At 43.4% G+C, this 18,363-nt stretch overlaps 2 protein-coding genes across 5 annotated transcripts in view; one reads left to right on the top strand and one right to left on the bottom strand.

Moving 5' to 3' along the window:
• Positions 1–426: 426 nt before the first annotated feature.
• On the top strand, positions 427–1,290 carry MRPL50 (mitochondrial ribosomal protein L50). The gene has a single exon (XM_085859715.1). The coding sequence runs from the start codon at positions 481–483 to the stop codon at positions 1,018–1,020; it is 540 nt and encodes a 179-aa protein (XP_085715841.1). The 5' UTR covers positions 427–480; the 3' UTR covers positions 1,021–1,290.
• A 2,300-nt stretch (positions 1,291–3,590) lies between these two features.
• Positions 3,591–18,363, bottom strand: part of SMPD4 (sphingomyelin phosphodiesterase 4) — a 91,588-nt gene continuing 76,815 nt past the window's right edge. For all 4 annotated transcript variants that reach the window (XM_085859714.1, XM_085859712.1, XM_085859711.1 and 1 more), the window contains 9 exons: positions 17,227–17,381; positions 16,901–16,991; positions 16,676–16,773; positions 16,388–16,551; positions 16,003–16,214; positions 10,089–10,319; positions 7,594–7,713; positions 7,082–7,210; positions 3,591–4,067 (listed from right to left, as the gene is read on the bottom strand). In XM_085859714.1, coding sequence (XP_085715840.1) covers positions 3,732–4,067; positions 7,082–7,210; positions 7,594–7,713; positions 10,089–10,319; positions 16,003–16,214; positions 16,388–16,551; positions 16,676–16,773; positions 16,901–16,991; positions 17,227–17,381 — 1,536 coding nt within the window. In that variant the 3' untranslated portion in view covers positions 3,591–3,731. The remainder of the gene's footprint in view (positions 4,068–7,081; positions 7,211–7,593; positions 7,714–10,088; positions 10,320–16,002; positions 16,215–16,387; positions 16,552–16,675; positions 16,774–16,900; positions 16,992–17,226; positions 17,382–18,363) is intronic.

The following is an 18,363-nucleotide window of genomic DNA, read 5'->3' as shown; positions in this document are numbered from 1 at the left end:
AATTGAGATATAGAGCGAAATGGAGACGGTTGATCCGCTGTGGCGACCCCTAAAGGGAGCAAGCCGATAGAGGAGGAAGAAGAAGAATAAGAATAAGAATAAGAATAAGAATAAGAATAAGAAGAAGAAGAAGAAGAAGAAGAAGAAGAAGAAGAAGAAGAAGAAGAAGAAGAAGAAGAAGAAGAAGAAGAAGAAGAAGAAGAAGAAGAAGAAGAAGAAGAAGAAGAAGAAGAAGAAGAAGAAGAAGAAGAAGAAGAAGAAGAAGAAGAAGAAGAAGAAGAAGAAGAAGAAGAAGAAGAAGAAGAAGAAGAAGAAGAAGAAGAAGAAGAAGAAGAAGAAGAAGAAGAAGAAGAAGAAGAAGAAGAATAAGAATAAGAATAAGAATAAGAATAAGAATAAGAAGAAGAAGAAGAAGAAGAAGAAGAGGAGTTAAATTGAGATATTTAAAAGAAGAGGAAGAACCTGGACCCGATAAAAAACATGGCGGCGTCCATGTGCCGGACTTTCTCTGGCCTCACATTCGGCTTGCTTCCTTGTACGGGCTTCCTCAGAGCCGTGCCGTTTGCCGTGTATCGAACGTACAGCGGCGCTGGTGGTTTCTGGAAAACGTTCTCGTTCGGGAAGACTTCGAAGGAGCCGGTGGCGATGCAGCTCCCTGAACCTGGACCTCCGGTTGTGCCGGCGCCGACTTCACCGCCCAGCCTCTCGTACAACCCTCCAGAATCCTCCGATCTTGAGGCGCTCCTGAGCTCCGTGCTGCGGGACGCCTACAGAACGCAGACGGGTCCTGCGGATTGGAGGTGTCAGGACATTACGTCCGAACCTGGTCGGACCCAAGTGTTGACTCGACTCGCAAGGGATTTAGGCCGAACCGTACCTGGCTCACAGCTCCATGAGATGCGCCGCGGAGAGGACGTGGAACGTTTCTACAGCATCCCCGTCCGCGACAAGAACCGTTTGGAGGAAATGGCCGTCAAAGAGCTTCCAGCGAACATTAAGATCAACTGGGATTACGAGTAGGGATATTTGATTGTTATTGGATTTATTCCCAACCGTGCGAGTGATGCCACTGGATATGGGGTTCGTTGGAATGCGAGTTTGACATTCCATCGATTGATTGATTGAGAGAAGGGCTGGGAAGTTGATCGGCTGATGTGGATCGGTTGCCATGGAGCTTCTGTTCTCTCCTATCAATTGACTCACAATGCTCTTTGTTCTCATTGTCACCATAAATAAGCAAAGCCATCATGAAATGACATTGTAAAAACAAATAAAAACAAGCTCAAATGAGCTAAGATCCTCGTCCTCTTAATGATGACGTCATAAAAAACGAATATGACGTCATTGTGATGTATCAGGTTTGTGATAAATTATCTGTGCCAATGCCCGGCTTGATTCCCGCAAACAAAATTCAAACAGCTTGCCTCGTGTCGGAGATAATGGTGTTGGGGATTTCCATTAGCGGCGATATTATGACGTTAAGTTTTTTTTCTCGGAAGAATTTCCAAAATCGGAGATGGTTACTGCCTGCGCGTGGGCTTTCTGCATGTACAGTGGGGAGAACAAGTATTTGATACACTGCCGATTTTGCAGGTTTTCCCACTTACAAAGCACGTAGAGGTCTGTAATTTTTATCATAGGTACACTTCAACTGTGAAAGACGGAATCTAAAACAAAAATCCTGAAAATCACATTGTATGATTTTTATTTAATTAATTTGCATTTTATTGCATGAAATAAGTATTTGATCACCTACCAACCAGTAAGAATTCTGGCTCTCACAGACCTGTTAGTTTTGTCTTTAAGAAGCCCTCCCATTCTCCACTCATTACCTGTATTAACTGCACCTGTTTGAACTTGTTATCTGCATAAAAGACAGATGTCCACACTCAATCAATCAGACTCCAACCTCTCCACAATGGGCAAGACCAGAGAGCTGTCTAAGGACATTAGGGACAAAATTGTAGACTTGCACAAGGCTGGGATGGGCTACAGGACAATAGGCAAGCAGCTCGGTGAGAAGGCAACAACTGTTGGCACAATTATTAGAAAATGGAAGAAGTTCAAGATAACAGTCAATCTCCCTCGGTCTGGGGCTCCATGCAAGATCTCACCTCGTGGAGTCTCAATGATCATGAGAAAGGTGAGGGATCAGCCCAGAACTACACGGCAGGACTTGGTCAATGACCTGAAGAGAGCTGGGACCACAGTATCGAAGAAAACCATAAGTACCACACTACGCCGTCATGGATTAAAATCCTGCAGCGCACGCAAGGTCCCTCTGCTCAAGCCAGCGCATGTCCAGGCCCGTCTCAAGTTTGCCAATGACCATCTGGATGATCCAGAGGAGGAATGGGAGGTCATGTGGTCTGATGAGACCAAAATAGAGCTTTTTGGTTTAAACTCCACTCGCCGTGTTTGGAGGAAGAAGAAGGATGAGTACAACCCCAAGAACACCATCCCAACCGTGAAGCATGGAGGTGGTAACATCATTCTTTGGGGATGATTTTCTGCAAAGGGGACAGGACGACTGCACAGTATTGAGGGGAGGATGGATGGGGCCATGTATCACGAGATGTTGGCCAACAACCTCCTTCCCTCAACAAGAGCATTGAAGATGGGGCGTGGCTGGGTCTTCCAGCATGACAACGACCCGGAACACACAGCCAGGGCAACTAAGGAGTGGCTCCGTAAGAAGCATCTCAAGGTCCTGGAGTGGCCTCACCAGTCTCCAGACCTGAACCCAATAGAAAATCTTTGGAGGGAGCTGAAAGTCTGTGTTGCCCAGCGACAGCCCCGAAACCTGAAGGATCTGGAGAAGATCTGTATGGAGGAGTGGGCCAAAATCCCTGCTGCAGTCTGTGCAAACCTGGTTAAGAACTACAGGAAACGTCTGATCTCTGTAATTGCAAACAAAGGTTTCTGTACCAAATATTAAGTTCTGTTTTTCTGATGTATCAAATACTTATTTCATGCAATAAAATACAAATGAATTATTTTTAAATCATACAATGTGATTTTCAGGATTTTTGTTTTAGATTCCGTCTTTCACAGTTGAAGTGTACCTCTGATAAAAATTACAGACCTCTACGTGCTTTGTAAGTGGGAAAACCTGCAAAATCGGCAGTGTATCAAATACTTGTTCTCCCCACTGTACATGGCAAGTTTCACGAAGATCCGATGAAAACTCTGGGTTGTGAAACAAAAAGTCAAAAAATAGGAATGACTTCATAAAAATTGATATGACGTCATAGTGATGTATCATATGTGCGGTAAGTCATCTCTGCCAATGCCGTTTGATTCCTGCAAACAGAATTCAAAAAGCTTGCCTTGTTTGCGATAATTTTTAGGTGATTTCCATTAGCGGAGATATTTTGACGTCATAACTTTTTTCTCGGAGGAATTTTCAAAATCGGAGATGGTTACTGTCTGCGCAGGGTATTTTTACATATATATATGCCAAGTTTCAGGAAGTTTTGATGAAAACTGTAGGCTGTGAAACAAAAAAGTCCACAAGAAGAAGATGAAGAACAATGTCAGACTTAGAGATCCTCCATGAGGATCGAAATACACCCAAATATAATCAAGAATTACTGGTTCCAAGTTCAACTTTATTCAAAAAAACTTGCTATAAAACAGTGATAACAGCCGGATGCACTCGTTGCTTTGTGTAATGGAATTTCAATTAGGAGGTCTCTTCACAAATGTGACTCCAGAAGTTCATTTCCATTTTAATGCTGATGCAGATGGTCTGAGTCCCCGAGAGTGCTCTGTACCACACCGTACAGCAACGTCATTGCCATCACGAGCAGCATAAAGCTGATGGGCCCAAAGGAGAACATGAAGTAAAGCAACAGGTAGAGAAGTAAGAGCAGCAGAATGTTGCGATAGTTGGCCAGGAAACGCAGGCAGAGTCGTGGATGTGGGAGGTCTGGTTGGAGGCCAAGTTGCGTGCTGTCAGAATGCGTCGAGACCCCGGTCGCTGGTGGAGTGCGGCACAAGTAGAAGCGTGACAGGTTACCCAAGGTACCTGGTTGCGTGCATAATGTGCGCATCATATCACCGCACTGAAAGACAAGACGGAGGCAAATACACCTTCAAATACCGAATATGGATAAGTGTGATGCAAGTAAAGATAATGAGGACTGTCCACATTAGAGGTTAAAACACATCATCAAATCAAAATACAACCATCCAGTTATTCAGATCTGATCATGTTTCTATAACTCAGGTTACAATCCTGGATACGTTGCCACTCCAACACGTCAGGGCAGAAATTTCGTTTGTTCATGGTGCCGGAGATAGCTCGCCGACTCTTCGTGAAGGACACCCTCGTGAGATCTTTAACGTCCACAAACTAATGTCGACAGTCGGGATGCTTGGTTTAACGTCCAGCCAATGGAAGGCAGACACCTTGATGAATCGCCCTGATGACAGTTTATAGCTTGGGTGGGATTCCAACCCAGGCTGGACAGTTTAGAAGGGTGTGTGCGTACCTCGAGGCCATCCTGCAAGCCCTGAATTATATAATACAAGTAGGGGAAAAAAAACCCCAAACTGGATCACCCAATCAACATCGGGTTATTTAGACTTCAGTAAACCATCACAGATCTTGTTTAAAGGCGCTGCGGAAATTAACCCGGGAGTGCACCATGTGAATGTTGGGCCAAGTGGCCTCATTTCCTTGTTTGAGGACAGTTTCTCAGTCTCATGTTATCGTTTTTATCTGCATTGTGTCACAGGTCGATAAGAGCTCCACATGGTTGTTGCTGTTGTGGTGGTTGTTGTTGGGGGTCGATTTTTAAAATGTGCACAAATTGGTCGGACAGCTGCTGGACCCCACCCACATTGGTCGATAAGAGCTCCACCCACCACGATACCCAGACAAAATAATATGGCCACACTGTTGGTTTCTGGTGAGCATCAGTCATGTCAGCCTCTGCTGATTATACACTGCCTGGGTTTGTTGCATCATATTTATTTATATTGGCTTTGTTTGGTTGAAGTGTAACTCATGATAAGGGACCCCAAAAAATGTAATCATGGTCAAATAAAAATTATTAAAGGTTTAATTAAGCCCGTCAGCACGCACGGAACACGCCTCCCTAAAAATAAAAATAAAGCGCTACATAATTTTTGAATGGCCACATGTTGCGGTTTAAACAATCTGTGAACGTGTGATAACTCAGCTCGTTGGAATATAACCGTGGCAGAAGCCGGCATAGATGAGAGGTGTCGAGTTAATATTTTAATATTAAAATGTGTTCCCAAATCACGCTGTTCATCCTTGAGTGCTTTGAATGTGAGTTTCCCAATCGGCCCATTTCCGGATTCGGTCTCAGGTTGTGACCACAGTGCGGTCATTCTTGTTTTTCTATTATTTTCAGCACTCATACATGGAGTATTTCCTTGTGGGGTGAGGGGGCTTTTTCTGGCCATGACCTGATGCTGAGTACCCCTGACACGTATGCAGAATTTGGGACATTGGTCAAGGGGGTGTGGAATTGCTGAGAAATCAAAAAGGATTCACACACACACACACACACACACACACACACACACACACACACACACACACACACACACACACACACACACACACACACACACACACACACACACACACACACACACACACACACACACACATCCATCCCAATCTCCTTGAGATGATCAACCTGCTGCAACCATGAGGCACGTGGTCAGCCCCTTGACCTCCTCCACTCACGAGGCTCCCTCGCTGAGAGAATCCAGTGAGCTGGATCAGAGTCAGGAAAACGAGCCACATGTCCATACAGCCGCAGCTGATACACATGGACGATGCAGATCACAAATCTCATTTGAGTCTCTCTCAGCAACCGCTCGTTGGACACAAATAATCAAGGATTTGACTCACCTAAAATGGGCATTTGCTCTTCTCTGAAACTACAAACATGATTTTGATGAAACTTGACCACAACCTTCATCACTCGTGATATACTAAAGTTTATCGACCATCAAAATCTGCACTCATTGAAGGGGTCTGCGGGAGGGTTTTGATCTCCCAAAATAGGTGTTTGCTCTCTCCTCGGACACGCCACACACAATTTCGATGAAACTTGACCACAACCTTCATCACCTGTGATGTACCAAAGTTTGTTCACCAAGTTTAAATGTATATTTTTTTAATCAGGCATCCCCCCCCCCCCACAAAAAAAGGGATTTACTTTCTTCTCCATTACATATTTTGTGGGTTATCCACACCTCGCAGTGGTTCCCTGGTTATCTTATGCAGCCGCTACCAGGTGAGTGCCCAGGGTTATTGCCCCAATTTTTCATCTACTACTTCAAGAGGATTTGACCAAAGAAGCTGAAACTTTCAGGGATTACTCAGGACACCCTGAAGGTGTTTTTCCTGAAGTTTCATTGGAAAAATATTTTCGCCCACCTTGTCATTGGGGTGTTGGGGGTGAGGGGGGGCACAGTTGGAATTCTCCGAGCTATATAATAAACACTATTATATCTGCACAAAAGCAGTCCACATGCGTCTGCTTCATGTACAGAACCCAGGTTATTTTATATTTTGTGAGCAGTCAGGACAGCGGTATGTTGCCTATACACTGCCGAAATAAAGGGATGTGTCAGAAGAAAATGTGTGCTTGGAACAAGATTGCCCATTGGACGGGTACTCCGCTGTTATTAATCAAAGATAACATAACCCTTCACCACCTTTCCCCTATCTGCTCCTATAGGGAGCTAGTCTTCTCATAATAATAATAATGATAAGGGAGGCTCATGGGCACATCAGAAAAATTGATCAACACCTGATGGGGTTCGTTCCATTAACAAAACTTGGAACTCAAACTATCAAAATCCACATCAACTAATGTATTAAAACTCAACGGTAAAAAAGGAAGCAATTTGTTTAACAATAAATAATCGAATCATTCCTCGAGTGGAGATGAACCAAGCATATTTCGGTCGATCGGACTACCAAGCTGTTTTTGAGTCTTGACACCCTTCTGAGTTTCACAAATGCTTCCTGCATCAGATTGGTTGAATGAATACCATGGTTGGGTGCTCAAAGACAGGTTGCACTCACCCTGGAGTTGATGGTGGAAGAGAAGCGATGGAGAGCCCGTACCAGCGTTGCATTTTCAAAACTCCTGATGGGCTGGAGGTCGAGATCTCCCTTATATTTGATGTTGAAACGCCGCAAGCCATTCATCAACTGCAGTTGCAAATACAGAACTTGCATGATTTTCATGATAACATTTTTTTTATTGAAATCATTCCGATCTAATCTGATCTATGATAGGAAGGTAGATACTGTGAAAGCAATATTCTGGGTGGTTTGCCATTGTCATCCTGGTGCAAGACAGGAATGGCAAGTTGAGCAAGATACCAAAACCCAATGTCTGGCTCTTCTCAAAAGGCATAATGAGAGCTTTTATGTCCCTAAGCAGATGCAAACAAATGGGACAACTGTCTGAACTCTACCTTCAGAGGTACAGTGATGCAAAACTGTCTGTAGGAGCATCAGAAAGAAACTGCAGTAGCATCATCATACTGACCGAGTTTAACAATTTTCACCCACATAACCTAATCTCTTACTTGGTATCGGCCGAGGGGTGTGAGCATTGCCCCATGTTCACTGGGAAAGCAGTCCGGTTCGTTGTTTGTCGAGCCAGAACCAAAATTCACCACACGTGGAACCACCAGAGCCGCGTTGATCTGAAAAAAAAGTTAAATTGCTTTTGCATGAGCAAGGCATCATATACTGTAGTTCAAAGTGCAAATCTAAATAAAATTCCCAGAAGGATGTCAAGAGGATAAATATTGGAATCTGTGGTTGCTTGTTAGGAAAATAAATCTGGCACCACCATTGAACAGTGCTGTAATGTGGCAACTCAAAAGTAAATTTAACCCTGGAGAGCAAAGTTGCATTTCAAAGTTATTTAATGCAAGTTGACCTTTTGCAGCTGTAGATTTCCACTTGATATGGACCTTGGTTCCACCCTGACCCATTGAATCTGCTCATACCATTCCACAAAATTACTGTGGCAACATTCGTCCACATTTCACCTTCCCTCCTGCAATTTATTTTCTTTGCTGCATTGCGTTTTCTTCACTTCGCATCTCACACGGATGCCTCGAGTACAAAATGACAGGATTCATATAATGGTCAAACTCTGATGTATAATCAGCCAGACAAGCAGAAGGAAATCCAAACAGATGACCAACACCATTTTCACCTGTGGTAACAGAAGTCGCAATGTGGGGCTGCCTGCGATGACATGGTCAATCAAATGGCTCATGAATAAAGCTAAGTAGGAGGACAAACGGAATCATGGATATTAGATTGCCACACAACGAGTGATTAACCACAATGTCTTCCAATTAAAATCCCAGATCAAAAACATAATTTGGCAGCGATGACACGATGCAAACCAAGGCCTAATTGTCTTTACCCATGTACAATACTTAGTGTGCGGAGGTAGGCTCACAAGGGTCCTTCCTGGGAACACATGTGCTCTCGGTTTGCAATTACACATTCTATAGAAAGGCACAGAATGGGAAGATAAGAATGAAACTGTGGCTTGAAACGAAGGTGGTGTCACGAGCTGTAATGACACTGGGCCGATGCCAATGGGACAACAATTGAGACTCGATGAAGACTGGAAAATGCGAAACGTCTATTCATTCGGCAAATGTCTGGCACAGCAATTATGGCAGTTTATCAGTCACTTGTGAGAACAAGACAACATCCCATCACCCATCAAAGGGTGTGGATCAGTAATGAGATGGAAGAGTGGGCTCAACGTGCTGTCAATGCCTGCTCTTGAATTGAAGAATGCACAGTGCTGTAATGTGGACAAATGAAGATCACACAGGCACTGCTCACGGTGTTGACTCCGGATATGGCCCCGCTTGAACTTGCGATGGTTTATCACACTCATGCAGTCACAAATGCTGCAGCATAATCATCTGCAAATGTGACCAATTATCGCTCAGCTCACACCTCTCTCTGCTGGCAACTTCAGTCGGAATCCAACTGACGCACGGCTTCATATTAAATTCACCAGCTGACTCACGCTTAACAAATGGCGGAAGTTGTGATATATCAGTTTATATTTGCTCCTCACTGACAGACAACAACCAACTCCACCCTCAGACTCTCATAACTTCGAACCAATGAGTGGGTCTCCCACTTAGCCCATATCTTTGCAAGTCAATCAGTAAAGAATGTCCCTTCATCGCGTTTGTGTACAAATTTGGTCCGGTAGTCTGTTGAACTCTTCGCATACTCAGCCTATCCTACAGTTGACACTGTGCACTCAGTTGAGCTCCATCAGGCCGCTACCTCCTTCTCGTCTCAGCAGATACATTCTCGGGATGCAATGATCATCGCGGCATGAAAATCATCTGGGTCTCGAGGCAGTCCGTTTGAGACGTGACCATTCACAGGGCTTCGTCCCGCAAAGCCTGCATCTCTCGGAAATCCACTTTTCCACGTCTGATAGAGTCTCTCCAGCCCAGTCACGACATCTTCCTCGCTCTCCAAGCTCTCATCCCCCATGTCCAAGGTGTGTGTGTGTCTGTCTGCACTCTGAAACCACTGGATGGAATTAGTTGTGAATTTTGGTGGTTGACCTTGGAGTGTGCCAGGGAAGGTTTCAGGCATTAAAAAAGTGTGTCGTCACAGGTGTTCGGGAGAGGGGGATGACATAAACTCTCTCAGTAAATGTGTACCATACAGCATCACCCGGTGGTGATGGGAGTGTCTTACAAGTCTGTTGTGGAAATTACTTGCAATTTTGCACTCCGTACACGGCATAGTGCAAGTGCTTCGCTCACACCTGCCAGAAGAAGCGGGTATTTATTACTCTCGGCGGGAGCAAGTGTTTCTCGGAGGCCAAATTATTTCAATGGATAATTTTTAAAAACCCTCCTTCCACCAAGTACAAGTGAATAAAAAGTACATGATTTTTAAAAAGTAACAATTTTTTTTTCTATTTTACCGAATTGGAATTTTTGGCAAAAAGGAACTTCACTGTGTGTATCGTTTAAAGTTTAAACAGATGGGGAAATAAACAGCATTTTCTTACCTTATACATTTGAGAAAAGTAGTTTATCGACTTTTGCAAGTGTTCACCCAGTTTCCTGGAATCCTTTGCTTCAAAGTCATCCCCATCAGAAGCATATCCATTCGGGCCCACCCAGCCCCAGGACAACAGAGACAAGAAGGAGTTGTTGGACCGCTCAGAATTTCTGTTTGCCTTCCAGTCTGGAGATATAGAGCTCTGTGCCTGCTGGAGCATCTGTACGAGCTGTAAAACCTGGAAAGAGGAATGATGAAATTAATTCACCAGCCTTAGTGGCATAATGGTTAGAGCACCTGCTTTGAGTCTGGTTGGTCGGCGGTTGAAACCCGACCACAGTCAAGTGAGAACAAACACGAAATATGGTAAGTGTTGCTTCCTTTCTTGGATGCTCAGCATTTATAAAACATAGAGCAAGGACAAACAACCATTGTGCAGGCTTGTTGGGCCTAACGGCCCCCTCCTGCATTGAGGTTCCTTACAAGGGAACTCATTATTTATTCCTGAGATTGCAAGTTAATTTCTATAATAATAATAATAATAATAATAATAATAATACGCTTGTTTGTTATCTTGCCAAAACAAAGTTTTTGCAAGATATGTTAGTCAGCTTGTATGTTTTTTTTTGTTTGTTTGTTTGTTAATCTTGCCGAAATTTTCGGAAAGATTGTATCGGTCGGTAAGTTAGTTTGTTTGTTTATTTATTTATTTGTTTGTCGCTTTGTTTCATAAAAGTGTTTGTCGTCGCCTATTTTTCGCCTTTAAATCACTCTGTAGAGCGCAATTCTCATTGAAATCTCTTGTGGTTACACATATCATAGTATTATTAGAATACCCTTCAGCACACATAATGGTCAAGGTCAAGGTCAAAGGTCAAGGTCACTTTGTGGTAAATCATGGAGTTCAACGAAACCCTAATTTTGATCGAATCTTCTCAAAACATTGTAGGAATGTAGCATATGGTTTAGCGCTCAGCTCATAAGTTTTTGGTGGAGATTGGCCTTGACCTTCATGGTTAGCGCCTGAGGTCGAAATGTTTTGACCCCAAGGTCAATTTTTCAAATCTGAGGTACGATATCGAGTAATACCTCATATGAAAGCCCTTGATGAGCGCTTTCCAGATCTGTAGTTTGTCAAGGAACCAAAAATGCTTCCTGCGATAACAGAACGTTCTCTAGCATCCATATATTATTGGTAGTTTTCAATGTTAAGATTAATCTTTAGATCATTATCAAAAGACTCTTTCCACAAGTCTCTATAGGCCGAGCGATACTCTGATCAATGTGTCACAATTATTTGTTTCAGTTTGCGCTTCACGTGCTTCGGTTCGGCAAGATTTTTCGTTCTATGAACAAAATTCTGGCTAGTTTGTTTGTTTGTCTGTAATCACGTATAAAAAATTCTGCAGAGCACAGTTATCATTGGAAATTTTTGTAACTTCGCATATCAGAGGCCTATAGAGGTCCCTTTCAGCGCATAAAATTTTGAAGGTCAAGGTCAAAGGTCAAGGTCACTTTGTCGCAAATCAGGGGAGTCGACGAAACCCTTATTTTTTGAGTAATTTTGATCGGATCGTCTTCAAACTTCATGGGAATATAGGTCATGGTCTGGCGCTCAGCTGATTAATTTTGGTGGCGATTGGCCTTGACCTGCATGGTTAATGCCTAAGGTCAAACATATTTGACCCCAAGGTCAAATTTTCAAGTTTTAGGAACCATATCGTGTAGTACCTCAAATTGAACACCTCGATGAGTGCTTTCTAGATATGTCAAGCTTGAGAAATTATGACATCATTTGGTGACGTTATGAGGCAAACGCATATTTTTCATGTTTCCTCTGTAGAACGATTCTCATCGGAATCTCTCGTAGGCAGATATTCCTCAAGGAGTCGCTCCTGGTGGATAGCAGCTCTGTTCACCTCAGTGTGACCTTAAAGAAGTCACACGTGGTCACCTTTTGGCAAGATACGGGTCACCCTGCGGGTGACTTTGGTTTATTTGTCTGTCCGTCCGTCCATCCATCCGTCTAGTGGGGCAACTTAGCATAACAATTGTGCATTTTATGAGGAAAGCACCAAATTTGGTACACTAGTAGCCTAACATATTATGAACAGATTTGGATATTGGGCCATCTCAAAATTTTTGATGGCAGTGGAAAATGGCTGCCACCGCCATCAGTGGCTGAATTTGAGATGGCCCAATATCCAAATCTGTTCATAATATGTTAGGCTACGAGTGTGCCAAATTTGGTGCTTTCCTCACAAAATGCACAATTGTTATGCTATATTTAGCTAAGTTGCCCCACTAGTCTGACTTGTGTAACATTCCGTTCCACCCATTGGATGTGTTCGCATGACTCCACCCATCGGTTGGACAGTCCGTCTGACTCCACTCACAATTTCAACCTGAAATATCATACGGCCACAATGTTGGTGCTTAGCGCGATGCAAAGCCAAATACATCTTTGGAGTGGTTATATTCACAATTGCCATGCCCTCCCGATAAGTTTTCCCTTCAATATAAAATGACCAAAGTGACAGTTGAAACAATTTGGGAGTCAACCGGCATAACGGAACCTGTGAAGATAGACCTCAGCGATCAAGGCAGCGGTCTGTTGTCTGCACATCACCCAAATAACTTTGACATTCTCTCTCGCAAGGCTTTTACAGCAAAGGTTACGTGGGTCCTTGCTATATTTCCGACTATTTTCTCTTAAACGGCTCAAACAAGGATCATAAAACACGTCATTATAAAGGTCTTTGTTCGAGGACTTGCAGGAATCTCATGGCATTGAGAAAGAAAACATCCATCATTATTTACTTTCAAAGAGGAACCCAAACGCAATTTTTTTCTTTCTGAAAACCATTTAAAATCATTAATCGCAGTCCAATTTGAAGGGGAAAAATTGAATTTTTTTGCCAATCGCAAAGTGTCGAAAAAAAGCCTGAGAGTCGATTTTCGATTTCGCCAGTGATGTCACACTGTGAACTCACCTTGATCCAAATAGTGGCTTTTCAAAGAGAACAGTATATTTTGAGTTCAGATTCTGACACTGATTCCACCATCATTCGAAACTGGATGTTCTCAGTACTGTATGTTGAAACAGATTAATGGGATTTTGAAGAAACAGTTGGAGACAAAAACAAGCTGAAGACCATGAATGACCCCAACGTTGAATGAAAGCTGATTACCAAATGATGCTGATCCTTAGGCAGCCGATTACCAGACAATATTTAAAAAAATAAGAAAAATGAATACCACGAATGATCGGGTGTCAAATAAAAGTCGATTACTATATGATGTTGATAATACTTACATAGCCGATTACCAAACACAACAAGATGGCAACTATGCACGACCCCCACCCCTTGTGTGTCATGACGTCAATTTTTTCGATAAAATAAATGTAGCTACAAATTCCTGTCAGCTTGACCACACAATGTAAGGTGACGTTGCAGTTAAAGATGACAGAAACACAAATATCTTAACGAAGACATGTCCTTTGTGCGTGACTGTTTAAACGGTGAAGACGGACTGACCAGTGGCCTGGGCGTGGCCTAACACTATGATTGACAGGAGCGCTGAAGCGCTCGAGCTGTGATTGGTTATTGATCTCGTGGAGGGTCTGACGACCAATCATAGCAATGACGTAAATGTGAGGAGGATGAGGAGGAGAAAACAATTTGAAAACCCCTCCTATTGACAGAGTCAAACGTCGGGTAATTAGTGACGAAAACGCTTTCGGGTGAATTATGGAGCTGTATCATCGAGTCTTGTGCGACTGATTCAGAGGAAGATGGCAGAAGTGTTAGTGAAGATGAAAACCCTGGTAGCATGTTCACTACAGATTGGTAGGTTTTGTTTTTCTGTTCATATGATGGTTCACAAGGAAAGGATTTTGTGTCAATTGATAAATCAGTTGAATGACTTGAGCAGAAATACCCGTCATCGCCCGACAGCCAACACCGCCCAGGCACGTTTGGAAACCGCAGACAAAATGGATGACGAATTCTTTGTCTCACCATCGCAGGCTGACCAAGGTGTCTTGTATGTTACAGGATTGTCCTGTTTCATACTTTCCTCGGATGCCATGTGTCAATGCCGTGTCCATGTCCTGCCCTAGTGGAGGGGGAAGTGATGCTGGGGGAGAGCGGGGGTATGGTGGTGGTGTTGGATATTGTGAGGGTGATGGTTCATGGAGGATTGTTGTGGTATTGTGAGGGGGGTTGTGGGGGTATTGTGAGGGGATGGTGGAGGGGGGATGGTGGTCGGTATTCTGGGGTGATGGTGGATTGTGAAGGGGGGAGTAGTGCTGAGGGTGGGGGACCCTGAAAGTGTTAGCTTTCTCGGTCAAATCCTCTCGGAGGAGTAGATGATACATTCTCTTCAACGTAAACAGATGGTAGATGGTTGTATAGATATATTTTTTTAAAGCTCTGTAAAATGTTCTGAGCACAAAAGCGAACATTTTGTATGAACAATCCACACTCAGATATGTCGGACAAACCTCGTCCAATTTCTGGCTAACTTCGGGTCTTTTGGCCATTGGTGTAGCATGAAACCATCTCGGTTTGTATCAACAACCACCAAGGACGCATCGACTCACACAGAATGCCTCCTTCACAGTGAGATCACTCGCCCCATTCAGAGCATAAACAGAGATCAAGGAAATGACACCCAAGGAGTAATAAATTCTCAGTCTCATAATATACTAGTTGACCGGTGTTACCTCAATTATCATGCGAGTCAGCTTATTGGACATAGCTACAGCAACTCCTTGGGTATGGTAACCATCATAGTGACCAGACCAGTAGTAGGTGTAACCACCCACCATGATCTCAACACGATCCGGTTTCCATACCTCAGAGAGTACTGCAATACCGAGGTTCAAACACTGGAGCTCAGATGATAGCAGAGACATGTGATCATAGTCTCTTAGGGATAGGACATTCCAGGCACCCACCCGAAGGGACCGACTCAGGTTAACCCAAGGAGACCACCTTCTTGTGGATGACACCTCAGCAGCACACCGCCACACAACATTGCAATCCGACCTAGCAAGGTTACTCTTTTTTTTTGTATACCTTGTCGAGGCTTGTATGAGAGACCTCATGCTTTTCCTCCTATCATCAAAGAATAGGAGTCCTGTTTTTTTTTTTTTTTGGTATCGATTGTCAAGGCTCGTATAAGAGCTAACACACAGAACATATAACAAAGGGAGTAGGAGACAAGAGGGGTGGGAGAGGGATGCACAAGACAGTAGGGAACAGAGACCTTAGGAGATCTGTGGAAGGGATGGGGTTGGGAAAACAAGATGGACACTACAGGGACTTTCAGGAAGGAAAGCATGGAATTTGAAGGAGGTGGGTTTGGGATGGATTAACGGTGTAGAAAAGATCGAAGTTTTGGATGGGGGAAGATATGAGATGGTGGTGAACCAAATGAGATGGTGGTCAACTCCAAGTCTGCATCTCTCCCGACTTGGAATTGGGAGGTCTGAGGGATGTGGGCTTGGAGTTAGGAGGGGGGAGGACTCAGTCACATTTTACATTGCAAGGAATTTCCATGCTGTCAAAGGATATTCATGTCAAACTTCTTAAATATTCCATTCTATTGGAAATGAATTCTCTTACAACAGCACGGTGGAACCGGGTTATCTGCTTGTTGCTTTATATTACAACTTAAACAAAACTTTTAACAAACGATGTTTCGGAAACTAAAACATACTTAAACACTTGCACTGAAGTTAGGAAATGTCTGTGTTTTATACGAGAGGGAAATATAGATCTGTGGTGAGTTGCAACGAAACTACCAAGATGCAAGTACAAAGCATGTGTAGTCATCATAACCAAGCTGTTTTGGGCTTAATTTTAATTTTAAACCAAATGAACACAGGTGGGATTGGTCCAAGGACTATTTACCACTGCTCTGTTTTCAGCACCGAACATGGGCTCATAGGCTTGGCTTGACCCGTCCAGGGAAGAAACGTGGGAACGAAGCTTGGTGACCATGTCTGCTGCTGCAGGTCGCTGAGGTGAGACTGGATTTAATTTCCTGCATTCAGGTGAAGTGTAGATCCCAGATGGTGAAGAACTAGAAAGCAGCAGTTCACGTTCTTCGAGCACTTGCTCACCTGCTCTCACATCAATAAGACCCATCCATAAATCTAACATGTTTTCCTTTGCTCAAGGTTTCATACTTTTGAATAAACACAGTAGTTTCCCAACATAATAATATGCATCAATACGGTAATTTGAACTAGTAAGCAAAGGAATACAGGGATAAAAAAAAAATCTTTCCACTCGCATTTGATGATCATTTCCTTGAGCTTGGCAGGAGAATAGACCTTGCCAACACGGTACAGGACTAGAGCGTGCTTTGGGGAAGACAGGTTTGTGCGCACTGCCCGGCTCACAAACATTCGGAAAAACTTGGTGTAGAAAAGCAGGTTTTCTTGCACAAACACCACCCTGAGCAGAATAACCAATGATGGAACGATTTAGCCCAAGGTCATTCAAATTCATCTAAATGACACCATTTGTCAGTTTGGTCCACCCATTTGTCAGTTTGGTCCACCCATTTGTAAACACACACCATTTGTCAGAAATGCTGCAATCATTTTGATCACTACACTGGCTAGTATTTTTGGCGTAACGCCACGGTTGGATGTAGCTGAGCCATGTCTCAAAAACCTGCAGACAGATGGGGACAGGCAGCTTCAAAATGATGTCAAGATTGGTGACACAGCAAATGCCATTGGAAGAAACTCCACATTATGTATTCGAGGGAAGGTAGTTTGTTTATGGTAGGGACACTTACTGGGCGGAAGGAGCAATCCAAGGGCCACTGGTTGAAGCAGTGCAGCAGGAAAAGGTACAGTCTCTTTTGCAATACTCTGGGAATTGCTGTCCTGTGCATTTCAATCGGAGGGGGAAAAAAATTAAAACACTCAAAAAATAAATAAAAAAGCAAACATCTTCACACTTCAAAACGTTTACCAACATTTTCAGAATTATTCAATATTTTCTCGACCATAAACAGAGCTTACAGCTCCTGTAACAAGACAACAAAAAACAATCCTCTTCCTATGGGGTTTAATTTGCATTGGTTGAAAGAGAAGGAAGAAGAAGAAACAAAACACCAACCGTTTGAAGTTGTCGAAGGGGCTGGCACTGTGCCCATGATACGCACTACTCGTGCCTGAAGCAGGAAGTTCACGAAGGTTGCCAGCAAAGCAGTGCAGATGTTTCACGAGAAGTCTGACTGTGCGCACGTGCTCCTCGCTGGGCAAGGACTGCTCCTGAAGACCACAAAACCAGGAGAAATATATATCATTATAGAACTACAACACACTTTTATATGGTGACTTTTTTAAAAAAAAATAAAGAAAAATACAGTAATGTCCTGGTTTATATTGTGGCTTTTTATGTCGTTTTGCAAATATGTCATGTTATTAACACCACTTTTCAATATTCGTCATCTCAACTCGCAGTTACGGCATTTCAAAGTTACCTTTTATTCTCGAGCGTTTTCAGAATTTACAACACTGATAAAGACGCCAGAACAACATTGCTGAGTTACGGTTACGTTTGTGGAGGGAGGGGGGAGTTAGGTATTACTTTGAAACAGTTAGAAATGCACAGATTCGTTTGCTCTGTGCTTTAGGTAGTTTAGCCAATTTCAATGTATTAAGTAGGGAAATGTTAGCTTCAGGATTGTCCTGTTTAAATGTGTATCATACGAAGGGTGATGCATTGTTCAATAAATAGCCAGAGTTGAAGTTGAAGGAATTGCATGTGAGACCTTCTGTGAACCGCGGATGAGACACATTGTGAGGCCTTGGGAAAGAGTGGGGGGGGGTTGAAAGGGGGCATCGTGAAAGGAAGGAGAGAGATGAGTTTTAACACCTGAGGGGAGGCGTTTTCATGGCCTCGGGAGTGGAAAGCTTGTTTGACGTGGAGTGTGTGGAGTTTACTAGCCTGAGAAGTGGCTTTGTGTTTAGCTCGCCTGTTCGTGATCCTGCTGATCTCCCCTGCCCATGTGCCTGCTTTTTTTCTTTTTTTTGAATACCTTGTCGAGGCTCGTATGAGAGCTAACACACAACGCACAGCAAGGGGGTAATGAGACAAGAGGGGAGGGAGTGGGAAGGACAAAACAGTGGGGAACAGAGACATTAGGAGATTTGTGGAAGGGAGAGGGATGGGGCAGGGAACACAGGGTATGCAAGGTGGACATTACAGGGACTTTCAGGAAATAAAGCAGTTAATTTGAAGGAAGTGAGT

The sequence above is a fragment of the Eptatretus burgeri genome, chromosome 16, assembly GCF_056783735.1.
Source record: "Eptatretus burgeri isolate ZD-2024b chromosome 16, Ebu_testis_v1, whole genome shotgun sequence".
Classification (NCBI taxonomy): Eukaryota; Metazoa; Chordata; class Myxini; order Myxiniformes; family Myxinidae; genus Eptatretus; species Eptatretus burgeri.
Note: the sequence above shows the minus strand (reverse complement) of the source record. Positions and strands in the feature narration are given on the sequence as shown.

Excerpts from the sequence above, each read along its gene's own strand:
- MRPL50 (XM_085859715.1), top strand. The coding sequence starts at position 481 with ATGGCGGCGTCCATGTGCCGGACTTTCTCTGGCCTCACATTCGGCTTG.